Here is a 23,082-nt window from a genome sequence, read left to right as displayed (position 1 = left end):
AGCAACCCTTGTAATTAATAGCAATGCAACATAGTACAAATGATTGAGGAACAAAATATTTCACAACTTTAAAAATTGAGTATTTATAGGAAGTGGATAACATTGCTTGCTTTGAAATAAAAAAAAAAATAAGTTCTGGATTTGTATGAAACTCCTGTAGTAATAGCTGATATAGGTAACCAATTGTCAGATAGGATACATGTTCAAAATGACGGAAGAAAAGATTCTAGGTTTCTAGTTCGTTAGAAATTAAGTCTTATGATGTGTTTTCTTTCCCTCTATCAATAATTGTGAAGAGAACATTTTGAAAAAAAAAAAAAAAAGGAAACAATCTAACACTGTTAATAAGGGCACAAGGTGACTATGCTGGGAAAAAAAAAAAAAAAAGCTTAGTCTTACTGCATTTTACAACACATGCCAATCATTTATTGCAGACAGAAAAAAAGAAATTTAAATAATGGAAAATAAATCCAGAAGGAATGTCAGAAGATAGTCTTTTCCGTCAGTGTTCTAGAGCTCTCTCCTGAGCGCCTCACATGCCCGCAAAACCTAATGAAGACAACCATGGAGGAGCAATTCGGACAGAGCACTAAGCAGACTGCAGCACAAGATTGCAATGTAATAAAAGAATTTCACTTATGCTTTAACTTTTAAGACATGCGTCTTTATAACAGTCTCACAAGTACCTGTCAAAGCAACTTTAGATCGTCTACTAAGAAGCCTGACAGGGTTCTGTTAATTCCTTATAAACTATGAGCAGCACAGTTTAACTGCGAAGCATACATTCAACAATGGTTGATAAGGAGGCAGGGTGAGCAGAGGCAATCTGATGTATAGATAAGCCCTGAACTCCCTGGACCTCTGATGGCGTGATCTATTCTTGTAGCAATAGAAACTTAACAGGAAGGAAGAAGTAAAAGCCTTGTACCAGTGTGATGACTAATTCAAAAACTACTTGGCTAACTGACCTCCTCGTCAAGGAGGAAGGAATGAGGACATAAACACCTCAGGTGAGAATCCTGGCTTAATCTGGCTTGGTGGGTTTACAGGCCAATTCTATTCTCTGAAAGTGACAATTTATACCAAAACAAAGAAAAACTGTCTTTAAAAAGTGAATTGGAAAAATTACTTAATAGAATGATTAATCAGAATAAAATTAATAAACACATTCGCCATCACATATGAAAGGAGAACTATTTAAGTGGGAAGACTGAGGAAAACAAAGAGTAAACAATGTTAAAGAAGTTGCATCTATGGTCTCAGTAGAGGAAGAACAGATGGGGCTCAGTTGAGAGTAACACTAGCTCGTACTTGACCTTCTACCAAAGAGAGTCAAAGAAACATGATTTTCACTGTTTTTCAGCTGAGCTCTTCTTGAGACTGTATTTTTAAAGAAAATGTTCGATCTGTCACAAACCATGTTAAGCCATGTCAGAACTGGATGTCTTTTTTAGCGGCCTAAGACATTGTAGATGAATTTTGTTTAAACATACCCTAACCTCAGTGTGGAAAGAGAAAAATCTCTTTAATGAAAATATTCCAGAGCAGGGAACCTAGTTAACTAAGAGTGTGACCCTCAATCTACTTTGTAGAGAGAAAAACCACTCTGTGTATAACCTTGTCTACAAATGTGGCCTTCTCCTTGGGAGGGAGAGAGTCCAGGCACCAGGGAGAGGGGTATTGGCTACTGTATTGAACTCATCTACATTTGGGTTACTCCCAGTTCTTAACACAACAAAACACCAGGAGGGAGGATTTAGGGGATCATAGGCTCTGGGATACCTGGTGAGTTGGCTAAAGGGTATCTATTTTGCTTATCTGAATGACCTTCAATAACCCAATGGCCCCAATCTGTCCAGTGCTCTACACTTGGGCGGTGTTTATCATTCCAATTAAAATTGGGTCGAACATTAATCAACAATATTCTGGACCCAGATCTGCTCTCTGCTATGGGAGAATTCTCATTATAAATGCATTTTCCTATGTGCATATTTTGGTTGAGTAAGGGCCAATTTGTTATTTCCTAAGATGGTACTTTTGCTGTTGTTATTACAATAGTCTCTCTGCATTTATTATGCAATGTTAGAAATTTCATTGCCTATGGAACACAACAAGGTGAAAGTTAAGGTCATGCTAAAATGGGAGCTTCAGCTTATTTCCTTCAGATTATTGAAATGTTTTTCATTTTTTCCTTTTATATTTCTCCTATCCCTCATTTTTTGGATGCTTTATCTCTTTTTACGTAAATTACTTGAGATCAGAGACATTTTATTACACTATCCAAGAATTATTTACTGAGCACATTCTCTGCCAGAGCTTTACAGAGTGATGTGAGATATATTTGGGGGATAGAAGACCTGCATGTCTGAAGCACTAAGTAAGGCATGCATGCTAAATAGTAATACACTCATGGAGTGTTTCAAGGTGGTTTTTGCCAAATGAGCAATGACCACAGAGAAGCAAGAACTCCCTGTGTGTGATTCTCTAAGTGAATAGCTTAGCTCAGTTTTTCTGTAGATATTCAAATCCTCAGGTGAGTTACCTTTGACAACCTCAGTCAGAAGTATGCAGAATACATTTTAATGTTTCAGGTATAGGTGAGCATCATGAAATTTACAAAACTTGATTGGTGAATATTTTCAACCCTGGCAGCTGACTAGGAGTTTCATTTTGGACTGAGGGGCTCAAGGGCCCTAGTTTCCTTTGAATCCTGCCATTGTGTTCTGTTGATATTCGAAAGTGCAATGTCATTGCGTCAACCCAAGGTGACCCCTCACCCTGGACTGCCATACAGGTTGCATTTTAGTAAGACCCTCCACATGCTTTACAAACTTTCCCTTTAGGTGTCAACAGCTCTGTTTTGGAGCCTGAAACCAAGACAGGTGACCTTACTCTCAGGTGGCTATCAGGTTTGTGCCAAAAATGATCTCTGACCTTAGCATTTGAAGACAAATCACTCTGATTTTATTTTATTTTTAGTATTATTTTTTTACTGTATATTTATATATCTCCAATTTTTTGTTTTCATTTATTTAATCTTCTATTTTTTTTATGATTTTAAAATATTCTGAGATAAGAAAAGCTTTTCAAATATCACCAAAGACCGTCAAACAGTTGATAATGGCTATGACTTATTTTGTGTAATTTTTTCAAGTAACATTGTCACAACTGAAGGATGGTGGAGTCTACTCTAACTCTATTACTACCAAATAAGAGAAGGGTCTTTAATGGCGCCCCCTGTCTGGCATACCTATCCCACACACCTGTGACCCATCATAAGGGAACACATTTATGGTTTGTTTTGTGAACTTCTTTGTTGTTAATGTAATGTAGAAATGGGACCAGAGCCTCATCACTCCAAGGGAACTTTCAACACTGGTTTCAGTACTGTATAAATATGTTATGGTTAATGATGGTTAATGCTGTTAGTTTAACAAAGTTAAAGTACAATCCCTGGACCCACATTAAACCCCACCCGGGGACTAGCCGGGCAGGGGATACCTTTGTTGCCTCATTACTGAAGCAAGTGGCAATAATAGGAAAAAGGCTTGTGTCCCTTCTTCCCTTCCAGGCACCTGGGATTCTCCTGCTGGGTCTGCCTCTGCTACTTCTCACACCATCACCTGGCTCTGTCCTGCAGGGCTCTGCTCCCAAACCCAGATCCTCAGACACTTACTGGTACTCACACTGATGTTGCTCACTTCCTCCTCCCTCTAGATCTAAATCTCTGCTGTTTACTCTGATAGAGCATTCTCTTCTAAAGCACGAATGACCCTACATTATTTGGTGAAGTTTTGGGGAGAATTCTCTTTTTCCCAAAGAATGGAGGTATGGGCTGGCTCTTCTTTTGAATCAGGTCACCTACGTAAACCTCAGCACTCCGTGAGCGGGAGATGTCACAGAGGACTGTTCTCACCTCCTGTTCACAGTGCTCTTTTTGCCAAACCAAAACCAAAACCAAAACCAAAACCAAAACCAAAACCAAAACCAAAACCAAAACCAAAACCAAAACCAAAACCAAAACCAAAACCAAAACCAAAACAATTTCTCACTCTAAAAGAAGGACCCTGATGAAGGGAGTATATCTTATAGTGCTTCTCTGGATTTAAACAATTGGGTGAGACTTCTGTCTGGGGAAAGGGTAACAAGGAATAACCCAAGACTATAATGATCATTTCCTCCCCAGAATGTTCCATGACCTGCAGATTGTAAAAGGCGGTGGGTGAGTTAGGGAAAGGCACTTATGCTCCTGAGAAGCGGGGCGTGTATGTGTGTGTGTGTGTGTGTGTGTGTGTGTGGTGTGGGGGAGGGGGGTCAATAAAACAGCAACCTCTGCAGGCAATCTTGCGAAAGGTCACTTTTAATCATTATTTGTTGATCGATTTTACTCACGAGACACATTTAAAACATCTGTTAGGCACAGATATATAAACAAACGTAGCAGAAGAGATCACAAACCTGCTTGATGTTTCCCCTTGTTCTTTCCTTCAGGTGCGTGCAGACAGAAGAGAAATGATGATAAACTGGTGAATACATTTATAGCACTTGATAATGGCCAAATTGGAGATCGGGGACACAGGTACCTTAAGTAATTCTTTTCAAACAAGATGCATGGAAGCAATTTTTAAAAAATAATAAACGTACCCAACTTTTAACATATGTTCTTTGTGGCACAGACCAGAGATAGCATAACATCTACTTAGCAAAAACAATACTACCTACATGTAACTAACAACTATGGATGCTTCAATAGCCAGAGTTACCCATGGTTAAGGAAAAGCCGTTCTGATCTAACCAGCATTAACAGAAACTCTTAGAATGGTGCTGGTCACACTGATTGTATGTAGTCCCTCTGCTTTAGGTTCCTGATCTGGATTAATTAATGTGTGACTTGTACCTCAGTTATTTGTTGAGGCAGATATTGTTTACCTGTTGTATAAAGCATGTGTTCTCTTGGTGGTGTTTTTAATGACCCATTTTAACAAATTCAGGTCTGTGCGACTTGGTGCAAATGATCTGTGTCCTTGGGCAACACCTCACTTTCTTGAGGGTCTTGATTTTCTTATGAATAAATTGAAGGCATTGGATTAGATAATAGCTAAATTCTGACTTCTTAGGATACCACTGGGCATCCTTAGCACTTGATAAGTCCCTAAAGCTGCATAAGATATCTGACCCATTCCCTAAAATAATACGTTTGCCTGTGTTTCACCCTTTGCATAGCCTTCATTCCCTTTGACAAGGAAAAAAAAAAAAGCTTCCTCTGTAAATCCTTTTGTTATTAAAACAAAAATTTGAAATAGCAACTGCAGAGACCTCAAAGGAAATGTAACAGAGGAGAATAAAAAACTGCCAGGTGTATCCTTGGCAGGTTAGAGTGTGTATGGTATGCCCCTCACCCCGCCCCTGTCTCTCCCACAAAGTTCTCATGCCTCTCCTCTCTTATTCCCTGGGATGAGGTCATAGAGTCAAAAGTATCCCACTGCACCTCAAACGCTGTGGGGAACAAGAGCACACTTGGTGTTTTTTGATGATGAGGATGATGATGATAGTAAGGATGATGATACTATTGGTAATATAATCTCTTTGCTGACCACCTATTTAAAACTGCAGCCTCACCCTGGCTGGCTTGGCTCAGCAGTTAGAGCATCGGCCTGTGGGCCAGAGAGTCCCTGGTTCGGTTCCCGCTAAGGGCATGTACCTCGGTTGCAGTCTGTCCCCGGCCCCGGTTGGGTTTGTGTGGGTGGCAACCAGTTGATGTGTCTCTCTCACATTGATGTTTCTCACTCTCTCTTCCCTCCTCTCTCCCTCCCACTATATAAAACAAAACAAAAAACTGCAGTCCCCAATGCTTTCTAAATTTCTTCCCTATTTTACTTTTCTCTTTAGCACTCATCACCCTCTAATCTATTAATTTTTTTCCTTATTTATCTTTATTGTCTCTTCCCAGCATCTCTTGAATATATACTCCCCAAGCCCTGAGATTCCAACCTGCTTTTTTGTTCTACTGCTGCATTGCTAGTTCCTGGAACAGTGCCTTGCACATAGCAGGGCTCAGTGAATCCTTGTTGAATGAATGCATGCATGAAGAAATGATCTCTCCCTCAGGAAGCTTTAAGCCCTGACTGTTAGAGGGAAATACACTATGTAAATAGAAAGAAGTTTTAGTCTTTTTCTTACTAAATATCACTTTGTGCTCATAAGCCACTCAGTTTCATAGATGTAAAAATATCCCGCTAAGTCACTGCAAACCATTTTCCTCACAAACCTACACACTTCATTAAAGCAAGTTTGCTTTCTAAAACAAAGGTTCTGAAGTTGGCTTCAGGGAGTTTATGACTACATTAGAATTGTAGGCAAAGTTTTAATTTTTTATGCAGTAAAGATTTTTCTTGGGAAAAATTCCATAATTGCCATCACATTCTCAGCGGTTTAGCAAAGGAAAACAACAACAAAAATTAAGAACCACTATTGTTTAGAGCAATGAAGCATGGCTGGTGGGAATGTTGTTAGGACATCCGGGATCCCGTGAGCTTTGCTGGTGACTGCTGTGTCATCTGGACAAATCTCTGTTATTCAATAAATGCGGTGGAGTCTCCAGGGGTGCAGGGAAAGGGGGGAGGGGGATGGTTGATAGCTGAAGTGGAACAGGAAGAAAGCAGGTGTTTGCATAAATTCCCCCCCACCCCTGCCCCCACTTAAAACAGGGAAAATATCACAGGAGAAGAGAGAAGTAAAATAATAGTTTATGCACTGGAAGAATCTGACTCATTATGAAATAGTTTATCCAGGCTTCAGAACGAGTTTTATTCCAAAAACTGAGGGAGAGGGAAGCCAAACAATCATGTATGGTGACAGATCCCTCTCTTCAGTTACGGGAGAACCTTCTTTTATTTCTCTGCTAGCCTTCCTCTCATACATTTACCTGGAAACCTTCACAAGGAAAAGAAACACAATTTTTCTGTAATTCCCAGTTTTGATTCATACCCCTAAGAAATAGATAGCACAAGAGTTATATTCCTTCTTTTTTCATACTATAACTTTGAAAGAGTCCAAAAAAGGGGAATTTAACTAAATTGTAAGGTCTAAATGAAAAGAGGGTTCTTATCCACACATTCACTCAACAGCATCCATGCTTCTGTCCTTGCTAAGGTCTCATCCCCTTTAAAATCCTGGCATTCTGTGACTCTCTCTGTCACTAGTGCTAACAACATTCTGATACCAATTTTTAGGAGACATGTCCCATTAGAGCTTAGAAGTTATCTTGCCCAGCTGTTGTCCTACACTTTGTGGACTGAAGCCCAGGGCAGAACAGGGAAGCAATGCAGCAGATCCCGTCAGTTAATGATGCATCTGCTGCCCTCCACAGTGTGCATTCTGTGGCATCACAAACCTCCTTTGAGATGGCAATTCCAGGGAACACATCATGAAGGCTTCCCTGGCTGATTTCTCTCCCACATCAGTAAGAAAGAAGTTTCTCTGAGTCGAGCAGTTAGGTGCCTTGAATCCTATGAAGCCACTAGGTTAAGGTTTTGTTGGGCTTTCAAGGGAAATGGCTGGTGCTAACAACAATACTTAATCAGATAAGCAGTTTAATGACATTTGAACAATCCAAGGAGCTGACTATTGTAATCAAGCTGGGTGACTCACAGAAAGCTTACACCTTGACTTATATACTTTGGCTGTTTCAATGAAGGGTTCTTCAATTAGATGGTGATTTTGATCTAATATGTGCTCTGCTAGTTGAACTGGAGTCCAGGATTCCAAGAATAAGAATTTTTTAAAAAATTAAAGTTCATTGTGGTAACCATCGGGACTGCTCATAATTTTTTGGTTCTCCTCTCTTTCCAGGTACCTGGTAGCATCCTACTTCCCTGTGCTCTTTGAGTTTAGGCATGGCCAGGTGATTTGCTTTGGTCAATGGAATGTGAATGTAAGTAATGATATTTTCAAATTCTGAATGCTAATTTCAATTTTAATCTGTTTGTTTCCATTGCTTCTTTGTAAACTGTAATCTGATTAGGACGGCAACTCTTCCCTTATTTTGCTACTAATATTTATTTGATCTGCAAGTGAAGAAAGCTTGAGGACCATCCTGTAAGGGGATCTGGATGAGAAATGACTTTGAGGAGCTTCAGTGTGCAAAGATATGTTGCTCTCAAAGCACTCTCCACTTGGGGTCATATGATGGATGGAATATTTTCAAAAATAGTGGTGCTTATCTTTAGAATTCTGATGGGTTTTATGATATATTAGAAAATAAACGTAAAATAGTGGAAATAAATCTCTATAAAAGTTTAAATTCCTTTGATCTTTAAGCCCACCTACAGATGGTGAGGAATGATACTGAGTCCCTTGAGTTTTGTGCTTGAGTTGCTGCTAAACAGGTTTGAATCCCTCAAAGAGAAGCAGAGAGTAAGACTAGCCCCAAATTGACACCGTGTGTGTGTGGGTGGCTTGTTTTTCAAATTTGCAGAGACTCAACTACAGCGCCAGCTGTCACACTGATACCTACTTGGTAGGGCTGCAGGTGTGCAGGGCCTTCAAGTGCGGCTTCCAGGTTGCAATGGAAACAGATTTCTCATCAGCTGCATAGCTACGCCAAACACACTGCATGTGATAGATATGGGGACATAAAAAAGAAAAAGAAAAGAAAGAAGAAGATAGAATGAAATAAAGGGCTTTTATCAAGTTAATACACATTGAGAATCTTTTCCTTGTCATACTTAGTTCTGATAAATACCCGAAGAGTGGCGACAACTTTGACATTTTTAGCGGGCTATTAAACATGTTCAGCCACATCAGTAGGACTGCTTTGCAAAACAACTCACACCAAAGAACAAAAATACTACGAAGTTAACATGAAGCAATTTTTGAATTGGTTATGAAAAGCTATGACATTATCTGAGGTAAACTGCCTGAGCATGAACATGCATTCCAGGACCCAATGACACATCTTTTTTTTTTTTTTTAAATTTCTTTCTTCATTGATTTTAGAGAGAGAGGAAGGGAGAGGGAGAGGGAGAAAAAAACAGTGATGTGATTGGCTGCCTTCTGCATGCCCCTAACTAGGGATTGAGTCCTCAACTTGGGCATGTGCCTTGACCGGGAACCGAACTGGCATTCCTTCAGTGCATGGGACAATGCCCAACCAACTGAGCCACATTGGCCAGGGCCCAACTACACCCCTTTAATCACTACTTGATAAGATGGAGATAAATGACTACTGAAAACCCACGATGCAACTAGTAAACTAATGACCACCAGGGTATGTTAATAATTTAGTGAAATTCCATGAAATTGAACTATGCAACACTTCTAATGCTAAAAAGGAAGACATTGATAACAGAAAGCAGGGCTAACAAGATAGAGGAAAATGAATTCTCTAGGAATATAACTGGAAAGCACTTGAGGATCTAATGTCATGGTCTAAGAATATGTTTGCAGCTCCTTGATGTAAAACATAAGCTCTATCTACTTCATATCATTATACCTGATATATATAATGTGAAATATTTCCATGTAATCCTCGCAGAGTGTGAATGAAGACCCCCTGTTTTATAGATGAGAAAAAAAAGGCTCAGATAAAATAAGAGGTTTACACTGGTTGGTAGGGTTGACACTATCTCAGATCGATTTTAGAATCCTTCCACTGTCCTTTGCTGACTGCTTGATGACTGTTGGAAAAGCTTCCCTCTGAACAATCGATTGCCTGAATTTACTTTCCACATAGATTTTGGCAAATTTCCTTTGTAATAAGTCTGAAAACATTTCTAATGACCAAGTGTTTCGTCCCAAATCCCAAGGAACAAAATCAAAGCATTCTATTTTGTGCAGCAAATTCATTTAAACAGGTCATATTCCTACTATATAACCATCATTCACGATTGTGAAACCTACAGTGAAGAAAACAGTGATCTAATAATGTTCCTTTTCCTGAGAATATCATTGAACAAATGTATGCTGAACAAAAAGTTAAAATTCAACACAACTACTTTGGAAAACTGTCTGGCAGTTATCTATTAAAGCTGAACACATACAGACCCTATGACATCGCTACACTCTCTTACATATATACTCAACAAATATGTTTATACCCGATCATTAAAATACATGTGCTATAATGCCATAAACCAAAGCTGGAAACGCTCAAACACCTATCAACAGTAGAATAAATAGATACTTTGTGAATATTAATATAATGGAATAGTGCACAGTAAGAGTACACTATAACTACACTCAAGAATATGGATGAACTTTACATGAATAATAGTGAGTGAGAGAAACAAGACACAGAAGAGTATATACTGTGTGATTTCATTTCCATAAAGAACAACAACAAAAAACCCCTCAGGGGAAATACATTTTCAAAAGGCAGCCCAGTGGTTACCCTTGGGGAACAGTGATTGAGAAAGGGTACAGAAAGGTCATATTCTGTTTCTGGGTGCTGGTTACACACACAGAAATGTTCAATTCTCTTAGGATATGTGCTCTTTTCTGTATGCACATTATACTTCAGAAAATGTTCAAGAAGTGATATTAAAAACTAAAAAAAATATATAGTAGGACCTGAGGGTTTTTTAATATTATTAAGGAAAGTTTAAATAATTGAAGCAGGATTCCTTGCCTAGAGCCCTGCTCACATGGCTTATATTGATTTATCCTACAAATCTGTGAAAACTTATGCTAAGCATCTTGGCATCTTATAGAGAATAAAGCAATTATTGTTGTATCAATGTTAGTTTTTGCAAATATTGTACAAACACAATTTATAGAGTGGTCTAGAGTAATCTGGAAAAACACATAGATATATTATTGTAGTTTCTTCTGTAGTGAGGCCCAGAAAACTTTCAATGCTGTGATGGCATAGATGGCTGCTTTAACTAAACAATTTTCATACAAAACACCATATATACATGAACTCTGATACTTTGAAAGCAAGACTCCCGTAGAACTAGAAGTACCTAGCAGGCATGTGCATTATTAGATACCAGTAAAAAAAATTGACAACAATACAACAAAAAATGGGACCAAGACATCACCTGCCAATGTTACAAAGAATTGGGGACAGAGAGGCCACTTTTAGAAAATTGAAGATTTTCTTAACAATGTACCTGGCATCTTGCTCTTTTTCTATCAAATTAATCTCAATAGCGAGGCTCTTATTCCTTTCATTGCTCTTTTCCTAAACATGTCTTGGAAATGGAAGGTACAGAAAAAGAAAGTGGTATCTATCTCAGGGCTGATATTGACAGTCAGAGTGGAAGTGGGAAGTGTAACTCTATTACTCTTATACTCTAATAACTTTGTCCTGTTCTTTGCTTTCTCTCTTCTAGTAGCTGAACCTCCAAACCAAAACCATAAGATCAAGTAGTTGATGCTCCTATATTTCAAGCCGAAATCACATAGTGGTTGGCAAAAAAAAAAAAAAAAAAGAAAAAAAAAATTGTGCCACAGAGAGACTTAATTTACACAGCATATAGTCTCCAAAGGACAAGTCAACATGGAGCAAAATGAAAGCCAAATTTACCATTTATCAGGGGACGTTAGTGCTCTAGGCAGCCAAACAAATTTAAAATTTAATCTATAATTATAACAATAATGTCAGTATAATTAAGTTTTAGGGAGTAGTTTATATTGCCTGGAGTATTACAGCTATGGCACATTTGACCCCTTCTAAAAATTTTAATTTTAGCTGACCATCCAAAGGTGTAATTAACATGGTACTGATTATTTTCAGGGTATATAATTTAAGAAGTCAGAGATAAAAAAGATCAGGATGAAAAACAGTAATCCTTTTCTCCACCTTACTTCTAATTTTTGTTCCTTAGAGGTACTGCCTTCAATTCTTACAGCTGTTGCTTCTATTGTTAAGAATCCTAATTTCCAAGGATTATTTTATACTTATATTTATTGATTTTTGAATTTTTGGCATCCTACTTACATACTCTCTTCCCTTCTTCTCTTTATACCAACAATTTTTAGTTAGTTTAGTGTTTGCTTTATTATGACCCTGTAACTATTGTTTCTAGTAAAGCAATGTGATGTACCATGACTTTTTCTTTCCTGTAAATATATTTTTGTTTTCTTCTTGCAGTTGTTATTATCCTAGTTAATTTCTTGAGTTGCCTTTATGTACCTATTATGAATATATTCCTGAGTTCTCCACAAGAATTCTAAAATGCCACTGTTTAAATATATCATGAAAATAAGAAAATAATTCTCCAGAAGAAGAGCTAAACGAAATGGAGGCAAGCAATTTATCAGCTATAGAGTTCAAAGTAATGATTATAAGGATGTTCAACAGCATGAAAAAGAACACAGAAACCATAAAAAGGACAAGTTAGAAATGAAGAATGCAATATCTGAAATAAAGAATATATTGGAAGGAATACACAACAGGTTGGATGAAGCAATGGACTGGATCAGAGCTTTGAAAGACAAAGTAGAAAAAAATACCCCATCAGAGCAGCAACGAGAAAAAAAGCATTAAAAAATGGGGATAGTTTAAAAAACCTCTGGGACAATATGAAACATAACATCATCTGCATCATAGGGGTACCAGAAAAAGAAGAAAGAGAGCAAGGGATTGAAAACTTATTTGAAGAAATAATGACCTAAAACTTCCCTGAGGCTGCTGGTGCCCCTGGCAGCTCCTCTTAAAGGGCACACGCATGGACTTACTCAGACTTGCTCCCTCTAAGCTTGGAGGGAGGCAGTTTAAAGGCACCAGAGACATATAGGGTAGAACTGAGTAGCTTGGCATGGGGCCAAGGCCAGAGAGGCAACTTTCTCCCAGACAGATGTGCTGGTGGAGGCTGTTGTTCCCTTGGTGAGCCCCTTCCCCATGGGGTAGGCAGAGGGTCACCATATCTGGGACTCCAGCAACCAGCTCACACTGTTTGCCCCACCCTAGTGATTACCTGAGGCCCTGCCCCACCCAAATTTTGGGCCCACTGAAGCTGTTTCCAAAGGCTTTACCATAGGATTGGCCTGTCTTGGTTCCTGCTTCAGATTTTCCTAACATCTCTCAAACAAGCAGCATCTGGTCTCAGCAAACCCCATATCTCTTGTTAAGTGGCCCGAGGCCCAGCACTAGATGCAGCCAATCTTGGCTCACAACTTGGCTTTTCCTGGACACCTCCAAGCCCAGTACAAGAAGCAGCCATTGGCAGATCACTTTGTAGCTTATGCCAGGTGGCCCTGGATAGAACACAGGCAGTGACTGACCTTAACCCAGAGCTAGCACACCCAGTGGACAGCTTCAGATGACATCAAAACACCACCACCCAACCAACTCCACAAGTGACACACTCAATGAACCCTGCTGAAGTAAGTCTTGCTTTGTGTGGTGGGCTCCATACAACTGATCCTCCAAGGTAGTCAGGGGCCAGTGGTCAGTGGGCACAGTCAGTCCTTGTAGCTTATCAGCCTGAGTGCCATTGATGTGCCAACAGCAATCAAGACTCAATTACAACAGAAGGGTATACAGTTCACACTAGGGGTGCACCTTGAAAGCCCAGATGAGGTGATTGGGAGGCTGTGACACTGGACCCTATAAGACACCTACAATAACAGGCCACCTTACACTGCCTAGGAGACATAGCAACTCTACCTAATACATAGAAACAATCACAGGGAAGCTTCCAAAATGAGGAGACAAAGAAACATATCCCAAATGAAAGAAAAGAACAAAACTCCAGGAAAAGAACTAAAGAAAATAGAGATAAGCAATCTAACATGCAGAGTTCAAAACATTGGTTATAAGGATGCTCAAGGAACTTAGTGAGACATTCAAGGAACTTAATGGTTCCTTCAAGGAACTTAAGGAGGACTCCAAAAAACTTAGTGAGAACATCAACAACATAAAAAAGGACCAGTCAGAAATAAAGGATGCACTAACTGTAATAAAGAATAATTTACAGGGAATCAATAGTAGAGTAGGTAAAGCCAAGAAGCAAACCATCGATTTGGACTACAAGGAAGCAAAAAACACCCAATCAAAACAGCAAAAAAAAAAAAAAAAGAATCAAAAAATAATGAGGATAGTGTAAGGAGCCTCTGGGACAACTTCAAGTGTGTCAACATTCACATCATAGGGGTGCCAGAAAATGTTCTTAACTTGGTGAAGAAAACAGACATACAATTCCAGGAAGCACAGAGAGTCCCAAACAAGATGAACCCAAAGAGGTCCACACCAAGACACATCATCATCATCAAAATGCAAAAGGTTAAAGACAAAGAGAGAATTTTAAAAGCAGCAAGAGAAAAGTTATATACAAAGGATCTCTGATAAGACTGTCATCTGATTTCTCAAAAGAAACTTTGCAGGCCAGAAAGGAGTGGCAAGAGATATTCAAAATGATGAAAAGCAATGACCTACAACCAAGATTACTTTATTACTACAAAACTATCATTTAGAATCAATGGACATATAAAAAGTTTCCCAGTCAAAAAAAAAAAAAAAAACAGCTAAAGGAGTTCATCACCACCAAACCAATAGTATATGAAATGTTGAAGGGTCTTCTTGAAGGAGAAGAACAAAAATATGAACAATAAATGGCAATTAATACATATCTATCAACAACTGAATCTACAAACAAAACAAGCAAGCAGAACAGAAACAGACTTATAGACCCAGAGATCTTTTTATTGCTTGCCAGATGGGCAGGGGCTGGGGGGCTGGGTGAAAAAGATGAAGGAGCCCGGCCAGTATGGCTCAGTGGTTGAGTGTCAACCCATGCACCAAGAAGTCACTGGTTCGATTCCCAGTCAGGGCACATGCCCAGGTTGTGGACCTGATCCCCAGTGTGGGGCATGCAGGAGGCAGCCAATCGATGTTATCTCTCATCAATCTTTTTGCTGTTTTGATTGGGTGTTTTTTGCTCATCAATCTTCTCTCTCTCTTCTTTCCTCTCTCTCTAAAATTAATAAAAAAAAGAAAAAAAAAGATGAAAGAAATAAGAAGTACAAATTGGTTGTTAGACTGATGAACCTCAAAGGGAAGTGGGGAGGGGGGCCAGATGACATAAACCAAAGAACTTCTATGCATATATGCATAACCAGTGGAGACTGACAATAGTGTGGGATAGGCAGGAGGGGGGCGGGGTTGGGGAATAGGGGGTTAATGGGGGAAAAAGAGGGACATCTGTAATACATTCAACAGTAAAGATAAGTTCAAACAAACAAACAAACAAACAAACAAACAAACAAACAAACAAACTTTCCTAACCTGGTAAAGAAAAAAGACACACAAGTCCAGGAAGTGCAGAGAGTGCCAAACAAGGTGGACCCGAAGAGAATGACACCACGATACATTATAATTAAAATGGCAAAGGTTAAAGACAAAGAAAGAATCTTAAAAGTTGCAAGAGAAAGGCAGTTAGTTATCTACAAGGGAGCTCCCATTAGACCATCAGCTTATCTCTTAACAGAAAGATTTCAGACTAGAGGAGATTGGCATGAGATAGTCAAAATAATGAAAAACAAGGACCTACAACTAAGGCCACTTTACTCAGCAACGTTTATCATTTAAAATTGAAGGAGAAATAAAGATCTTTCCAGAAGGAGTAAGCTAAATGAGTTTGTTACCACCAAACCAATATTACAAGAAATATTAAAGGCTTGCTCAAAGAAGAAGAAGGTGGAAAAGAAGGAGGAGGAGGAAGAGGAGGAGGAGGAGGAGGAGGAGGAGGAGGAGGAGGAGGAGGAGAAAGAGGAACATAGTTAAAAGAATAAATTGGCAATAAATATGTACCTATCAATAATCACTTTAAATGTAAATGACTTAAATTCTCCACTCAAAAGACATAGGATAGTTGAATGGATAAGAAAACAAAATCTGCCCTGGCCAGTGTGGCTCAGTTTGTTGGGCATTGTCCTGTGCACCAGGAGGTTGCTGGTTCAATTCCTGGTCTAGGGCACATGCTTGGGTTGAGGGCTTGATCCCCGGTAGGGGGCATGCAGGAGACAGCTGATTGATGTTGCAGTCTCACATCAATGTCTCTCTCTCTCTCTCTTTCTCCCTTTCCCTTCCTCTCTCTCTAAAAACAACAGCAAAAACCCAGTAAACTATTCTTTAAAATAGAAAACAAGACCTGTATACATGCTGTCTTCAAGGGAACCACATCAGAATGAAAGATACACATAGACTAATGGGATGAAAAAAGATATTTTATGCAAATGGAAAGAAAAAAAGCTGGGGTAGCAATCTATCTATCTATCTATCTATCTATCTATCTATCTATCTATCTATCATCTATCTATCTATCTATCTATCTATCTATCTATCTATCTATCTATCTATCATCTATCTATATTTATCTATATCTATGTCTATAGATAGATAGATAGATAGATCGATCTCTAATAACATTAACTTCAAAACAAAGGCTACAGTAGGAAATAAATAAGGACACTATATAATGATATAGGGAGCAATCCAGCAAGAGGATATAACCCTTGTAAACATTTATACACCCAACATGGGAGCACCTAACTATGTAAAACAAATATTGATGAACATAAAAGGAGAGACTGACAGTAATACCATCATATTAGGGGATTTTAACACGCCCCATTGACATCAATGGATAGATCTTCCAGACAGAAAATCAATAAGGAGACTTCAGTCTTAAATGACACACTTGATCAAGTGGATTTAATTGATATCTTCAGAGCATTTCACCCCAATGCAGCAGAATAAATATTCTATTCAAGTGCACATGAAACATTTTTTCTAGGATAGACCTCACGCTAGGACACAAGTATCAATAAATTTAAGAATATTGAAATCATATCAAATATCTTCGCTGACCATAATTTTATGAAACTAGAAATCATTCACAAGAAGAAAACACATCCATCACTTCACATATTTATCTTTTCATGTGTGTGTGAGAACATTTAAGTCCTACTCTCTTAGCAAATTTCAATGATATCATACATTATCAACTATAGTCACCACATTTTAGATTAGGTCTTAGACCTTATTCTGTTTTATTTCTTTAAGTTTATTTTAGATCTTATTCACTTTATAGCTGAAAGTTGGTACCCTTTTAATCCTATTTCTCCTAACCTCCAGCCACTGGCTACTACTTTTCACTCTCTGATTCTGGAAGTTTAACTTAAAAAACAAACAAACAAAAAGACTCCACATATAAGTGATACCATGCAGTATTTTTCTTTTTCTGTCTGGCTATTTGACACAACGCGCTTAAGGTCCATCCATGTTGTTGCACTTGGCAAGATTTGCTTCTCTCTCTCTCTCTCTCTCTCTCTCTCTCTCATATGTATCCCACTATGGAAAACAGTATGGAGGTTTCTCAAAAAATTAAAACTAGAATTATCATATGATCCAGCAATCCTCACTCCTGGGAATACATCAAAAGGAAATGAAAACAGGGTATTAAAGAGTTATCCACACTCTCATGTTCATTGCAGCAATATTCACAGTAGCCAAGACATGAAAACAACCTTTGTTCATCAATGGATAAATGGGGGAAAATGTGCTATATATACACCAAATAGCTTCTTAGGTAAGGGTAAATGGAAGGAAGATAAAATTTTGAGATTTTGCATGTTTAAAAATGTCTTTATGTTACTATTACACTCAGTGAATAGTTTGTCTTGGTATAGAATTTTATGTTGAAAATAATTTTCTCCATAATTTAAAAAGTATTATTCCATTATCTTTTCATTTTAGTGATGCTAATGAGAAATTCAACATAGTCCTGATTCTTGAACCTTTGGATATGTGCTGCCCAGAGATATTTAGAATCCCCACCTTAAAAAAATTTTTTTTCTTTATTGATTTTAGAGAGAGAGGAAAGGAGAGGAGAGAGAGAGATAGAAATGTTGATGAGAAAGAACATCGATTGGCCACCTCTTGCATGCCCTCCACTGGGGATTGGGCCCATAACCTGGGCATGTGCCCTGACTGGAAATTGAACTGGCGACTTCTTGCTGCATGGGTCAACATGCAACCACTGAGCCACACTGGTCACCCCCCCACCCCTTTTTGCAAGTGTTCTAATATTTTACTATGATATCCTCAGTGTGAAGTTTTCTGATTATAGGGCTGGGCACTTGGTGGGCCTTCTTACTATGGCCACTCAGTTTCAGAGAATAATAATACATTTCATTGATAAAATCCTCCCCTTAGTTTCCCTGTACTCTTTGAGATACTCATGTTACTTAGATGTATCCCTGGAAGGGTCATCCAATTTTCCTTTTCTGTCTTATTTTCCATCTCTTTTCTTTTTTTCCTACTTTTTAGGAAATTTTCACCATTTTATCTCTCCTTTGTTTTTTTTGTTTGTTTGTTTTTTTACTCTGTTGTCATATTTTTCATAACTATAATTTTTTTCTATATCTATTCTTATTTATGGCTGAGGCACTAAAAATATGTATAAGCTCTGTATATGTGTAAGTGGTTTGAGTTTATTGACTGGTGGACTCACTTTAAGGTAACTGGGTGGAAACTTAGTTATTTTAGTAGTTAAAGCCAAAGTTTCTGGATGGATGGATGGATAGATAGATAGATATATTTTTTTTTTGGGCCATCTACCTTCTCCATAAAAGCATCTTCTAATCTTGTCCTTTCAAGAAAATAAGCCCATCTATCAGCATTTATTTAACAAATTTTCACTTAATTCCCTGGTTCTGTTTCCAGTAAAGCATCTTGGCTTCACCCTGAACTGGCCCAATTGCTCCAGACGTGAACCTCTGACATGGACTTTGAAGTACCTTGAAATGCTAATCCCAAGGCTTCAGTAACAAAAATATGAGGATCCAACTGCTGCTCTTTGAAAGGAGTAATGGATTCAAATTCAGACACTAGGGACTTGAGTGCTAGCTCTTCCTAGGCTTGTCCTTAGGATCAAGTGACATAATATATTAGAAACATTCTGCTAACTAAAAAGCACTTCATAAGTCTTAGGTATTATTAATAAAAGTGTGACATTTGGGCAGGTATTCAAAATGCTAGTGAGAGCTGTTTTCTTTTCCCAGACTGCTTCACTTGAAATGAAAAGTTAATTTAAATGAATCATGCAAATATATTGACACAGCTAAATTTGCTGTAAGCTGTTGGGATGGGTTTTAAGCTTTTCCATAAAACCCTGGAATGCTGGTTAATTTAGTTGTCTTGCCAACCAAATGAAAAAACAATTTGGGTATTTCAGTGCCCTCTTAGAAAGATAGTTGCTCTGGCTTAAAACTAATGAGATTGCTCTTGATCTTGATGCTTTGTGTGTTCAGCAAACCAAGGCAGGTTTATTGAGTAAGAAAATAAATGGATCAGCAAATGAAGCTTGCTTTTCAAACTAGTGCATCCTTAAAAATACATTTCTATAATATATAATCAAGGTTTAAAGCCCTGAATTCTGGCTAAGGGTCATCAAGGAAGAACAGTGAATACATTTAATTATATTATTATTCCTATGGCTAATCAGTAAATTAAATGCATCTGGATGGGGGAAACAATTGCTTTTTAAATTAGTAGATTCTACTTTGACTCCTGAAACTATGATTAGATTTTAAAGCTTCTTGAGTGTTTCAAGCCTTTCATTTTTTTCTTACCCTTTTTAATTCGCACCCAAGGATGTGTTTCCATTGATTCTAGAGAGAGAGAGAATGGGAGAGGGAAGGAGAAAGAGAGAGAGAGAGAGAGAGAGAGAGAGAGAGAGAGAGAGAGAAGAAAAGAGAAGAGAAGAGAAGAGAAGAGAAGAGAAGAGAAGAGAAGAGAAGAGAAGAGAAGAGAAGAGAAGAGAAGAGAAGAGAAGAGAGAAACATTAATGTGTGAGAGAAATATTGATTGGTTGCCTCCTGCATGCTCCCCGACTGAGGACTGAACCTACAACCCAAGTATGTACCCTGACCTGGACATCAAACCCATGACTCTCTGGTGTATGGGACAACTGAGCCACACCGGCCACTGCTCAAGCCTTTCACTTTACCGTCTTTTTTGTTTCGAACAACACATGAGCTAAAATTTTAAGTAAAAGAAAAATGAATGATTTAACACCATTGTTACTCCACATTTGTACAAGTTCTATTATTGATCACAATATGTTACATAACTGAGTTCCATAAAATAAACTTCTTGATTTCCAGGCAAAACTGTTCAGTCAGCCTCTTCTCTACCTTTTATGAGTTACCTATGAGGAAGACCTTGTCTTGATTTGGCTGTGGACATATAAATGTCTCTGGTCCAATGATTTGTTGCAGGAGTAGTAGTTTATTTTCAAGTTCAGTTGGAAATTGTTTTTGCACACTTTAGTAATTGATAATGAAAAGTTAGATTAGGAAAGTTCCTCCTACTGGTGTCTATATCTGCCTTGTGCAATACGATAGCCAACAACTACATATAGCTATCGAACATGAAATGGGGCTAGTGTCACTGAGGAACTGACTTTCTAAATTTAAACAGCTACATACAGCTAATGGCTACTGCAACGGGCAGCACACTCTATATCATCACAAGGAATACATGCATACAAGTTCCTCAGAGGGCTCACTTTTTAACAGACTAGCTAGTATTCTAGGATTAAAAATATATGTATTAATATCCAGATGTATCAAAGATCTATACACAGAAGTGGTTATATTTTGAGTGTTGAATGAGAAAATGTACAATGAAAGCCAATAAATAACTTAGTAAGGGTCTTAAATAAATTTGAACTTTAGTCATGATCAAGTAGTTGATGTATGTTTCCCTAAGTGCCAGGGATTGTTGCTGGGTGGATGTAAGGAACCCATGAAATAACTTCTACATCCACAGGTTGAAAAACATTGCTCTGGAATCAAATAACTGATAGGATAATTAAAATATAAAAATAGCAGGGAGAAAAGTTCTTTAGAAGTATGGAAATACCTCACAACCAGTTAAGAAGAATCAAATGGTGGAAGGCTATCAGTTTAGGGGGCTGCTGTATGCACACTGGAGTGTATGACACCTCTTTCATCCTCTGGCTTCAGATCTTAAACTCTTACCCCGTAGGGATCTTTTCCTTAAAGAAACAAAGCTTACTTTATCTTTAGTGCTCTTTTAAAACCTGGATATATATAAAAAAATAAAAAATAGAGAGGTAGAGACTCTCAGTGGCTCATGTTAGAATTCATGCCCAATGGTCAATTTTCTGGTCAATAGTTGAGGACTAGCTTGATTTAAAATCATATCCTCATTTAGTCATCAAATACAAGACATATTTCTTTCATAATATAACTGAACCACGCTCGCCTACTTTTCCCCCTTGTTTCATCCCTGCTGGAGGTATTTCATATTACAGCCACAGGCAAAGGCTAAGGGTAGGATGTGCAGTGGTTCCCCAACCTGACAACCCACCCACTTAAACCTACAATCTAAATGAAAACAATGTGCATGTTACTACAGCATGAAGACAAATCTCCTAGCACCTCAGATCGCCACCACAAACCCCTTTAGTGAGGAGTTCTGGACCTCCCATTGGCTGGCAGGCAGGAAGGAAACTAGTTTGTATAATCATTGTGTCCATAATTAAATACCAAATCCACCTTGTGGATCTATAAAAAAATATATTTTGTGGTTCTTAAACAATTTATTTCTGGGATGGTGCTACTCTCAAAAGACACAGATGGCAAAAGGAGGGGCATTCCTAAGTTATAGGCCAGAAAATAAAATGTTAAACAATCTACATATTATGAGTTAGCATTCAAATAATATGCTTCTGACTGCATATTCTTAAACACTGATGTATTTCATAATCCCACTAGCTCTTAAAATAAGATAACTATTTCAAGTAATTGCTCTAGATGTCATTAAAAGTGATTCCACAAGCACCAAACCTTGACATTCTAAACAGATACATTGTTCCACAGATCAGTGGCATCCATCTGGCTGGAGAAAGTAATTGTAATGCAGGGAACAATTCCATGTTCTCCTCCATCACTTAATGATCAATTATATTTCACTGAGTAATTTATAAGACCTATTAGGTTATTCCAGGAGCAACACAGCTGCTAACCTCTGCATGGCCTTGCTGGCATAGTAAATTAACCTGCACAGTGCATGGACCATTTACTGAAAATATATATTATTTTTCTGTTTTGAGGGGAGAGGACCCTTGCTCAAATCCAAGACCATATGTTAAGCTCCAGATTCATTAAAAACAAAACAAAACACAAAACAAAACAGTAACTTTACAAAGCAATGAAGCAGAGAGACTGGAAAATGACCCAGGAACCACTTACGGAGCTGGATATTGCCATCTCTTTATTACACTGACATTTACCTGAATGAGGTTGGCAGCTGGGTTCCTTCTTTTCTCAAAGTGTTTCTGGCGGTGCTGTTCTTGTACCTTTAATGCAAAACCCGAGCCAAGGATGCCCTGGAACAAAATGCAAAAATAGTACTCAAGATTTTTTTCAAAAGAAGTGTTAAAAAATTACAAAAATTAAACAAAAACAAAAACAACCTCTAAAATGAGTCTGAGCAAAGACAAATAGTGTACAACCTATCCATAAATACAATAACAAACGTATTTAAACAAACACTATTGACCTCTATCACAATACCAGTGGCCAATGGTGAATTGGTGGGAAAGATTGCCTAGAAATACGACAACTTCTGTTCATTAGTAAATCAACCAGGCATTGCCATTTACTGTCTCTTATGATATAGTAGAGGAACCCTCCTTACAAAGAACAACCACCATTTAAAAAATATCTTGCGTATGGCTTTCTCTGTAACATTTCTTTATGCCTAAATTAGAGTAAATAGTCCTATCCAGTGATGGAACATGGAGGACATGAATTCTGGTTTTGGACAGAAGCAGGTTTTAAGTTTGGAACAGTTAAAATTTCTGCTGTGGACATGGGAGTTTTTCTAGCACTTTGATGAAACGACTCAATTTTATTTCTATTTATAAACTGGGGAGCAAGGGCTGTGTTTAAAATCTGTCCCAGTTTAGTCCTCAGGGTGCTATAATTCTACACCTACCAAAAGGGGCGGGTTGGGAAGGACAGTTTTCCAGATGAGAAACAAACACTCAGTTTTTAAGAAGTAGAAGGTTTTCCATTTTGCCGGTTTGTACAGTAAAGACA

The 23,082-nt window shown here is 38.1% G+C and overlaps 1 protein-coding gene across 5 annotated transcripts in view; it reads right to left on the bottom strand.

Annotated features, from left to right (window-relative positions):
- The window catches only part of KCNQ5 (potassium voltage-gated channel subfamily Q member 5), a 541,294-nt gene that overhangs the window by 80,642 nt on the left and 437,570 nt on the right, over window positions 1–23,082 (bottom strand). For 3 of the 5 annotated variants that reach the window (XM_036248151.1, XM_036248153.1, XM_036248149.1), the window contains exons 7-9: window positions 22,272–22,367; window positions 8,516–8,610; window positions 4,459–4,485 (exon numbers count right to left, since the gene is read on the bottom strand). In XM_036248151.1, coding sequence (XP_036104044.1) covers window positions 4,459–4,485; window positions 8,516–8,610; window positions 22,272–22,367 — 218 coding nt within the window. The remainder of the gene's footprint in view (window positions 1–4,458; window positions 4,486–8,515; window positions 8,611–22,271; window positions 22,368–23,082) is intronic. The other 2 variants (XM_036248152.1, XM_036248150.1) reach the window with 1 other exon arrangement.

This window comes from Molossus molossus, unplaced genomic scaffold, assembly GCF_014108415.1.
Source record: "Molossus molossus isolate mMolMol1 unplaced genomic scaffold, mMolMol1.p scaffold_m16_p_8, whole genome shotgun sequence".
NCBI lineage: Eukaryota > Metazoa > Chordata > Mammalia > Chiroptera > Molossidae > Molossus > Molossus molossus.
Note: the sequence above shows the minus strand (reverse complement) of the source record. Positions and strands in the feature narration are given on the sequence as shown.